This window comes from Branchiostoma lanceolatum, chromosome 15, assembly GCF_035083965.1.
Source record: "Branchiostoma lanceolatum isolate klBraLanc5 chromosome 15, klBraLanc5.hap2, whole genome shotgun sequence".
NCBI classification, from domain to species: domain Eukaryota; kingdom Metazoa; phylum Chordata; class Leptocardii; order Amphioxiformes; family Branchiostomatidae; genus Branchiostoma; species Branchiostoma lanceolatum.
In genome coordinates this window covers 12,365,625-12,376,314 of record NC_089736.1, presented here as the reverse complement: position 1 = coordinate 12,376,314, position 10,690 = coordinate 12,365,625, and the positions used below count along the sequence as shown (strand labels likewise).

The window sequence follows — 10,690 nt, the reverse complement described above, 5'->3', positions numbered from 1 at the left end:
CTAAACGGGCGGAACTGTAAGTGGAGCCGCCCACAGCATTGTAAGAAGGACACCCAGCAGGGAGGACTGATGATAATAGATAGTAGATATAAAAAAAAATTGACATGGCAATACTGCAATGTTATTAAATACTATCTTTCGAAATGCTGGTTTTCAAAATGAAATCTATCATCTTCTGTTCAAATTGGACAAATGTAAATTCTGAAATGCATTCTTGATAGTATAAGAGTATATTCGTCATAGGCTATATGATAATACCGTTGATGACCAGCCTCTTCCTCGATGTATATGGAGTCATAACGCCTGGCCATGTGCTATAACCACGTCATAAAACCACTTCGTTCGCTTCGCTCACTCGTTGGCTTTATTCGGTGGTTACAGCACATGGCCAGGCGTTATGACACCATATACACCTCGGGGCCGGTCATTTACCCTTAATCAACCATCTAGGTTCTACAAAAATATCATGTACCATTGAAAATTATAATCGTTACCTTCAAAAGAGGATTCGTCACCTCCAATCTCTGCCACGTCGTAGTTCTGCTCTTCATCTGCATGTCCCTTGCCACCGTCTTCTGTGGTTGATAAAACATGCATATTAACTTTAATAACCACGTCATGTGATGCTTGTTCTATAAGAATACTTATCTACGGGAACTACATCATGTCAAATATAAAAGTAAACTCTAAGAAAATTAGATTGATGCAGAGTTGGGGTAGGGAAAAGGGAAATAGAAGTCATTATAGGTACTTTAATGCCAAAACACATCTTGATTTAAAATCATAAACCATCCATCTTTAAATGTAGCAACTTAAAGAGAAATGGTGGGTATTACCTTCAAAATCGGAATCGTTTTCTCCTGCGCCGTAGATCTGCTCTACGTCTGTACCTTCTACTCCTCCCTCTTTCGTAGCTAGTAGAAAATGGATACATATGTATATCATCTTGTAATCGTTGTAGGACAAGACTAAAAAAATAATCCAAGTTTAATACAGTAGAATCCGCTTAACTGCACACCCCATTTGCCAGCGTATTCGGTGCAATTATCCGGCTGGTGCAATTATGCGAAATTGCCCTGCTGGACCGGTAGTACACTGTATCATACAGGAGGTGAATAGTTTATAAACCTCGGTGTGCTCTATGAACATGTTAGTACTCATTTAGATGTTAGAAAGCTTTCGTTATACAGGTATAGTGCGGTTACAACGTAGATTCCACCTCTTGTTAGGGCCACGTTTGTGTATTAAAACAGTAAATTTCAAATTCTCAGGAAAGCCATCTCAGGACACAGTGAGTGAAATCAGTAAGCGCCAGAGAGGCCCATGTCATGTTTGGACAGATTAGACTGTGTACATCATGGTAGTGAAAACTGTACAATGGACTGTACTACGTATCCAGTGGGTAGATATGGTTAGATGACTTAGATCAGTGACAGTCCATTCTCCTTATAGCTGAGCCGAACCCGCGTATACATCCTTCGGGTGAATGTAGAAAGTTTCTAGCACGCAGATTCAGCTCTGCCATAAAAGAATGTGACAGATGACCACGTCAGCACCGCACCGTCAAAAGTGACTGCTATGTCCGTCCACGCGTCTGTAGCCCTTGCCGAGTCGCTGTGCGGTTTCCGACTAGACCTGAGAACTGCGACTAGATGTACGTTAAGACGCCGGTCTTTTATTATTGCAGCAGTATGTGAATATAGGGCTGCCGCGAACCTAAAACCTCCGGCAACACCCCATGTCATCCTTAACGCGAAATCAAATCCCCGCGAACTTAAATACATTTGCAGTAATAAGACAGTGTACAGGTAGATACCAATTTTTATTGCGTACAGCATGCTGTCTGCCAAAACGCAATACCGCCTTTGGCAGGTGTGCCTCTCTTTATGGTGACCACACGCCCAGTGACCCGCCCAGGACCTCCACGGCACGAAAAACGATATTTACGGATACTTAAACAGTACTTAACGTCGACGTATTTTCCTTATTTACGTATCTATACGCCTCTTATACGAGTACGTAAAGATCGTCGTTACGTGGTCTTTCCGTGGGCGCGGATACATCCGTAATTTCCGTTTTTCACGTAGCCTTTAAGCAGTCTAAAGATATCGTAAATAATGATTAAAAAACGTTTATATTTCATGTAAATATGACGTTTTTTTCTTCTTTAAGCATCATTACGACTAATATACGTGTGTGTAAAGATTAACAAAAGGTGCGGATACATCCGTAATTTCCGTTTTTCACGTAGCCTTTAAGCAGTCTAAAGATATCGTAAATAATGATTAAAAAACGTTTATATTTCATGTAAATATGACGTCTTTTTTTTCTTTAAGCATCATTACGACTATATACGTGTGTGTAAAGATTAACAAAAGGTGCGGATACATCCGTAATTTCCTTTTTTCACGTAGTCTTTAAGCAGTCTAAAGATATCGTAAATAATTATTAAAAAACGTTTATATTTCATGTAAATATGACGTTTTTTCTTCTTTAAGCATCATTACGACTAATATACGTGTGTGTGAATATTATCAAAAGGTGCGGATATATCCGTATTTTCCGGCTTTACCATAGCCTTTCAGCTGCTTAAAGTTGTCATATATTCTTTGTAAAACACTCTTAAAACATGTTTATAATTTACGTTTATTTCTTCTTGAAGCCTTTTTAAGATTCATATACGTGTGTATTAAGATGGTTTTAAGGTATGAATAAATGCCATTTTAGCTGCTTAAAGTTGCCATAAATACTTGGTAAAACACCATTAAGACGTGTTTAAAGCTATCGTATTTTCTTCTTGAAGCCTGTTTACGACTCGTATAAGTGTACATTAAGATGTCTATAAGGTGCATATTCCGAGTTTTTAGTTGTCTTTCAGCAGGTTGATGGTGTTGTAGACTTTCCGCATTTTTCATAGAGGTCAAATTATACCTACTATGTATCATTGTGGCCTCATCGTCTTTTATTCTGAACTTGCATTTGATGTTGATGTCGACAATCACAGTGGATGTGCAATCTACCCTCGCGATTCTCTGCCGGTATCCGAGTCCACAGTTCCGATTCCAGTGTCGGGTAACACGCCGAGGATAAGGTTAAAAGAGCACACTGTTCCATCTGGCCACCGCAAGAGTTAAGATCCGCTGTGACTCCAACCGTTAAAGCAAGGACGTTATGACTCGTGCTGTATAGGACGCGAAGCTTGGTCAACTTACAGGGCAGAACAAAGGAGGTTCTCCCTGTCAGCATAATACAATGCGGTCGTGAATTCCCCGTTCTGTGCCGTGTTCTTGTTCAAATCGGCTCTCCATCCCATCAGCTTGTACAGAATTATATCCATGTCCTATTCTTGCGTTCTTTCCGTCGCCGGATCGATGTCCCAAGAATCGTGGCAAAAGCAGAGTCTCGAACAAAAGTAAATGCAGTACTTCTCCTCGAACAGACTCCAGCCGGAATAACAACTTGATTCCTTTTGCACATCCGGTAAAATTTGAAAATCCCACTTGTCTGTCATTGGGTAATACCCTGTCACATGGTACACAGCTGGAGATACTGGTGGTGGGGGCGCTGATCATTATCTTATCTGGGGTAACGGCTTATTCGCAGCTAGATACTAGATTAACAGTAAATAAATTTAAAAAAAGACTGTGCTTGCAAATGAACCCATTTCTAACAACCATTTGGAGCGACAGTTAAAAAAAAAGGAAACCACTCAAAGCCTAGAAAACATATAATTGGGATCTCTCCGGTATTTCACGGTGTAAGGACTGTTGCCCACCCGCCCAAATTCATATGTTACATATGTGCACGCGAAGGCTTTGTAAAGAACACGGAACTTGATACAGCGAATAAATTTGTTGTTTATAGAAGTATTTAAGATTAAGATAGCGTTTTTTTAGAAGCCTTTTAAAACACATCGACTAAGATTTCTTAACCCAGTCGAACCCATGTAAGTGTGAACAAGACGGCACCAGATATAGAGAAATGATTTTCGACAGTTATACAGGAAAAACTTTACAATGAAGTAATTATGAAGAAATAACATTAGAACGCAACATTTCCTATAGGTAAACGGGTCATATAAGCTTAGGGAACAAGGTCTCGGTCGCTTGTTGTATATGTTGTTTATAGGAGTAGGAAAGATGCCGTTTGTTTAAAACGCAACATTTCCTATAGGTAAACGGGTCATATAAGCTTAGGGAACAAGGTCTCGGCCGCTTGTTGTATATGTTGTTATAGAAGTAGGAAAAATGTCGTTTGTTTAAAACGCAACATTTCCTATAGGTAAACGTGTCATATAAGCTTAGGGAACAAGGTCTCGGCCGCTTGTTGTATATGTTGTTTATAGAAGTAGGAAAGATGCCGTTTGTTTAAAACGCAACATTTCCTATAGGTAAACGGGTCATATAAGCTTAGGGAACAAAGTCTCGGTCGCTTGTTGTATATGTTGTTTATAGAAGTAGGATAGATGCCGTTTGTTTAAAACGCAACATTTCCTATAGGTAAACGGGTCATATAAGCTTTGGGAACAAGGTCTCGGCCGCTTGTTGTATATGTTGTTTATAGAAGTAGGAAAGATGGCGTTTGTTTAAAACGCAACATTTCCTATAGGTAAACGGGTCATATAAGCTTAGGGAACAAGGTCTCGGCCGCTTGTTGTATATGTTGTTTATAGAAGTAGGAAAGATGCCGTTTGTTTAAAACGCAACATTTCCTATAGGTAAACGGGTCATATAAGCTTAGGGAACAAGGTCTCGGTCGCTTGTTGTATATGTTGTTTATAGAAGTAGGAAAGATGCCGTTTGTTTAAAACGCAACATTTCCTATAGGTAAACGGGTCATATAAGCTTAGGGAACAAGGTCTCGGCCGCTTGTTGTATATGTTGTTGATAGAAGTCGGAAAGATGGCGTTTGTTTCAGTGGAGAAGCCTTTTAAAACACATCAACATGATTTGATTACAGTCGCGCTCTTGTGTGAGCAAGACGGCGCCTAATTCAGACAAATAATTTTCGACAGTTATACAGGAAAAACTTTACAATGAAGAAATAACATTAGAACGCAACCTTTCCTATAGGTAAACGGGTCATATAAGCTTAGGGAGCAAGGTCTCGGCCGCTTGTTGTATATGTTGTTTATAGAAGTAGGAAAGATGCCGTTTGTTTAAAACGCAACATTTCCTATAGGTAAACGGGTCATATAAGCTTAGGGAACAAGGTCTCGGTCGCTTGTTGTATATGTTGTTTATAGAAGTAGGAAATATGCCGTTTGTTTAAAACGCAACATTTTTTAATATTTTTTCTATTTCACAACAGAAAAATATACAGGACACAGAGGTGATGCTCTCTAGCTTAACTTTACAATAAAGAAATAGCATTAGAACGCAACATTTCCTATAGGTAAACGGGTCATATACGCTTTGGGAACAAGGTCTCGGCCGCTTGTTGTATATGTTGTTTATAGGAGTAGGAAAGATGCCGTTTGTTTAAAACGCAACATTTCCTATAGGTAAACGGGTCATATAAGCTTAGGGAGCAAGGTCTCGGCCGCTTGTTGTATATGTTATTTATAGAAGTAGGAAAGATGCCGTTTGTTTAAAACGCAACATTTCCTATAGGTAAGCGGGTGATATACGCCTAGGGAGCAAGGTCTCGGTCGCTTGTTGTATATGTTGTTTATAGGAGTGGGAAAGATGGCGTTTGTTTTGGTAGAAGCCTTTGAAACCATATCGACTAAGATTCCTTTAGACAGTCGCACTCATGTTAGTGTGAACAAGACGGCACCTAATTCAGAGAAATGATTTTCGACAGTTATACAGGAAAAACTTTACAATGAAGAAATAACATTAAAACGCAACCTTTCCTATAGGTAAACGGGTCATATAAGCTTAGAGAGCAAGGTCTCGGCCGCTTGTTGTATATGTTGTTTATAGGAGTAGGAAAGATGGCGTTTGTTTTGGTAGAAGCCTATGAAACCATATCGACTAATATTTCTTCACACAGTTGCGCTCATGTAAGTGTGAACAATACGGCACCGAATTCAGAGAAATAATTTTCGCCATGTACAGTTATACAGGAAAAACTTTACAAAGAGAAATAAAACATTGAAACACAACTTTTCCTATAGGTAAACGGGACATTTAAGTCATCTTTGAGGTCTTACTAAGTTAATGTTATTCATTCTAAAGAAGTAGGAAAGTTGTCGTATGATTTTTGGGAAGCCATCCAAAAGAAAAGATTGCTGTGTTTGTCTGAGCCGCGGGAACTGTGATAAATATATAGAACTTAAAAGAGAAACACGATGTTTTCGGTTATAGCATAAAACTTAACTACTGTTATGAGTAGAAAAGCACAGCAGTTCCGAAAACGTTCTGGAACATGCAATCTTATCTGTACGGCATATTTAAATACCCATGTAAAACATACGTAAATATACCCGGTATTTTAAGTCACATATACAAATGCCTAAATCGTCCGGAAAGGTTAGATTTTTCTTTCAGTTACCTTTATGAAATCTTAAAGGTTCCCGAAATATTCTGCCGTGTTTAAGGTCTTAATACGTATTTCGGAAACTTTGCTTAAATATCCCTTTTCGTGCCGTGCTCCCATACGATCGCTATCAACGTGATTGTCAATGGAGACCACCTTCTTTTGTTAGTGAAAACAATTTTAGACACATTGGCGGTATTGTGCCTCTACATAGGCACATATCGGCTCATCTGTACCGCGTTTGCCAATTTTTAGCTCACCTTTTTAGTTAACTTGTAGAGGATTTTTGAAAAATTTTGGTGCAGTTATCCGACATTGGTGACAATGTGCCGTGCAGATATACGGAGTCACTAACAATGCAATGAATGGGAACCGGATTGGGGAATTTGGGATTCGGTGCAGTTAAACGGAAGGTGCGTTTATCCGAGGTGCAATTAAGTGGCTTCTACTGTACCATACTCTAAGAAACGCAAAAACAATACATAGATGAGGTAAGACGAAAATAAATGGAAACCTGGTTGACAGACAGCTCTTACTGCCCTGTCATCAACTATCTTAACTTTAAAGACAAAAAACATTAAAGTGCTAATGACTGTTATATATATAATGGGCAAATGTCAGTCATTACCTGAAAATGTGGAATCGTGGCCTCCAATATCTGCCATGTCGAAGCTCTGCTCTACGTCTGAAGCATCTTCTCCACCTTCTTAAGCAACAGGAAAACGAAGGCGAACTTTTTTGCTCGAGAATTGTAGCAGATAAAATGTATGCCAAGTAACACACATGGCAGTTGGACTATATTCCTAATAGCTAAGAAGTTAAAAAGAATCTAATCTATGAATACCAGTATAAATAATCTATCGAATAATTTGCTAGCCTTCGTTGCCGACTCCTTCTGACTTTCTTCCGTTTTCGTATTACATTGGTCTGGAAACCATGGTCTAAAAGAAAATAGAACTGGTGACAGTCATTATAGCTACTTAAAGGCCAGCATATATCTTCATTTAAGGTCATAAACCATCTATCGTTAGATAAATATCATGGGCCAAGGGAAATGGTGGGTATTACTTTCAAAATCGGAATCGATTGTGTCGTAGATCTGCTCTACGTCCGCAACTTCTTCTGCACCCTCTTTCATAGCTAGTAGAACATTGATGTATTTATATGTAATATATACAATCTTGTGCTCATTTCAGGAAGAAAACTTCGAATCACATCATTTCAAGTTAATGCCTCGCTGTAGAGTATATTTCTATACATCCTCATTCTTAACATAATCATTTGTCGTGTTTCTGAAGTGCACCCTACTTTATTTTTTTCGAGTCAGTTTGTGGAAATCCCCAATTGGCAAAATACCAATTCCTCGACCATAACAACCACCTTAAATGGTGCAATAACATACAAGACTTCATGAAATCGTGAGCAAGACTAGTTAAAGTGCACATGACACTTCAAGAAAACATGATACTACTGTATGTAACAGGAGTATTATTGTTCAGAAACCCTATACGTTTACGAAATATAGACTCTATTCTCCCAATATATACAAAATATGAACGCCCCACAACTGAAAAAATTGTACAAATCACACTTCCAGTTCCTGCCATCAGGTAATCAAGTTACCTGGCAGACGTCCCGGATGTGACGTCTTTCTGAACACGTTTTTCAGTGGCAGGTGTTCAAATTTTGTACACATTAGGAGAACCGCGTCTATATTTCGTAAACGTATAGCGTTTCTGAATACTATTACTACTGTTACATACAGTAAGTTTCTGTTGTTTTGAAGTGCCGTTTGCACTCTAATTTTCTATCAAACGGATGATTCAAAAGAAAAAGGAAAAGAAAAAATCGCGAGGTGTAAGTTAATTCAAGCGACCCCAAGTTTCCCAATTTAGATTGCAACGAGCTACCGGTGAGCTAGGGATGATCACAAAGCACAAATGTTGGCTACAGTGACAATAGATAAACACAAAATTAGATACACAAATCTCACCTTCACACATACACACACACGAACGCGCGCGCACACACACGTACTCAGATATACACACAAAACATCATATTTCGTAACAAACAAAATTAAACAAAGATACTAACAAAACGTCACATTTGTTGCAGAAAAAACAAACACAAGTATACCTTCAGGTTCTGCTTTTGACGATGCAAGATCCAACTTTTTCACGAGATCCAGAAGTCTGGTCTCCTTAGAGTTCATATCTGTTCCTTCACCTTCCGCCTTAACCGCATTGGTGCGAGTCACTGGGACGTCATCAATTGCTTTCTCGCCTACAGGTTAATAAAAGGATTTACATCATGAGTCCAGGTAGCGGCATTAAGACAAGTGGATAAATCAGCCCATGTATAGTGTCATCATGTGATACAGATCTATTAGATTAAGTACAATACATATGGCGTTACCTGACCTGCTAACATTCGAAGCTGGCTCAAAATCTTCTCCAGGTTGGCAGTATCCCCCACTGTGACAAAATGATAAAACGATGTCAAAATGTCATTGATTGAAGAAATTTCTCTCCTTAGTCATACAAACTGGTTGGTCTGAAACTATGACAGATATAAACTAACAGAACCTGCCAGAAATCTTATTATTCAAATCACTCTATTTCACTGATTCAAATTAATGTAGTGTTGGCAATAAACAGTTGCAAGATCTCATTTCACAGTATATCTCGTCTAATCGATCATTTTGACATACTCTATAAAGCTTGTTCTTAAAATATAATCGATTTACCATGAAATTAACATGGAAGCGGTATGTTTAAAAGTATCTAGCAAGCGCTCTGTGTGTAAGGGCCCGTTAGAACTTGTATATATATTCAAGTCAGTATGAATTGTGTATTGACATTTCTTTAGTTTAGGTTTAGTTTTAGTTTTAGTAAATCTTTTTTCCGGTTCGATGACCAGGCACAAGGGCGGGTCAAAGTAGAAAACAACTTTTTCCCCGCAAACTTTACCTTAACAAGTGTTAATATACAGCTGATGACGGACTTGAATATACGCACACGCGTGATGCCCTTTTGCTTCTCATCAAAAGCATTGCAAACGTAGAAAATGTGAGCTTTATTTTCACTCAATTCTGAAAGCAAATATATTAGTGAAGCCTTGTCTTTTGTGTATATAAATATGGCAAGTAATATAAAGGCGAAATACCTTTACTTTTCAAAATCCAATGTCTCGCCGTTACTAATTACTTATATCAATATGTAGCGATCCACAAAACTATTTTTTTCAATTAAATAGATTGCATTGACAATAGGAAATTCAGTACATACCCACAGCCATGGCCAAGATGACGGCCAGGACTAGTGTTGGGGTCTTCATTGTTGTTCGTTGCACCTGAGAAAACACATATTCCAAAAATGATATCCATATGCCAAAGAAACATAAGTACAGACGCATCTACGAGGGTGAGTCAGTAAATAATGCAAGTTGTTTTGTAACAGGACAAGTTATTCGAAATTTTAAAAACCTGGAAGAAAACACCGCCGCCAAGTCAAGCACAAGGAAGACACGAAAATACCACTGAGTGCACCATAACAACGGCCGTGCCTACACCTACAAAAGCCCTACACCACCGAGAGAAGACAGTCCAAGAACGTCATCTACGTAATTTTCAAGCCCTACGAGAAGCTGAGACGCCAGAGCTACGTGCCTGAGCAAGAAAACAGCGAAGGGGGAAGACAACACTATGAAGAGGACGCATCTCTCATCCCTCGATTGTGTAAACATTAGACCTTTTACACGTAATTGATTGTTCTAGAACAATAGATGAAGTCATATATAGGTCAACTAAGGTCAGAGCACAAGGACCTGTATGGTATCTTATTTCAAGGGCAATTTGCACTAGATGGTATAAAAGTGAGAACTTCATGAACTTGTGTCATTTAAATCAAGGCCTTAACCACTGAAGAAGCCACATCGGCGAAATCTATTTGTGTAAAAGGCTAATAAAGCGTTCCAAACGTGAACCATGCGGCTCCAGCTGTCTTACTGAAGGACGATTGCGGTGCGAAAGATGTCGGTTAGCTTGAGTGCCTCCTTCCCCAAATCCAAAGCATGGGGGAAGGAAACACATCAAAGTTTCTTTTGGGATTAAAACGATTAAAAAGAAAAAAACACTTTATATTGTATGTATGTAATTTTTATTAATGCGCCTTTAAGTTTTGTAACCTTCGGGTTGTTGCCACGA

The 10,690-nt window shown here is 38.8% G+C and overlaps 1 protein-coding gene across 1 annotated transcript; it reads right to left on the bottom strand.

Moving 5' to 3' along the window:
- Positions 1–9,858, bottom strand: LOC136421127 (uncharacterized). The gene is made up of 6 exons (XM_066408279.1): positions 9,774–9,858; positions 8,907–8,960; positions 8,623–8,769; positions 837–914; positions 495–575; positions 1–14 (listed from the first exon to the last, which is right to left on the bottom strand). The coding sequence occupies exons 1-6, from the start codon at positions 9,820–9,822 to the stop codon at positions 1–3; spliced, it is 423 nt and encodes a 140-aa protein (XP_066264376.1). The 5' UTR covers positions 9,823–9,858.
- Between the last annotated feature and the right edge of the window lie 832 nt (positions 9,859–10,690).

Excerpts from the sequence above, each read along its gene's own strand:
- LOC136421127 (XM_066408279.1), bottom strand. The coding sequence starts at position 9,822 with ATGAAGACCCCAACACTAGTCCTGGCCGTCATCTTGGCCATGGCTGTG. Across the intron at positions 915-8,622 it reads GTCAAAAGCAGAACCTGAAG|CTACGAAAGAGGGAGGAGTA; the intron begins GTATACTTGTGT and ends ATTTTCTACTAG. Across the intron at positions 576-836 it reads AAACGATTCCGATTTTGAAG|AAGACGGTGGCAAGGGACAT; the intron begins GTAATACCCACC and ends TATCAACCACAG.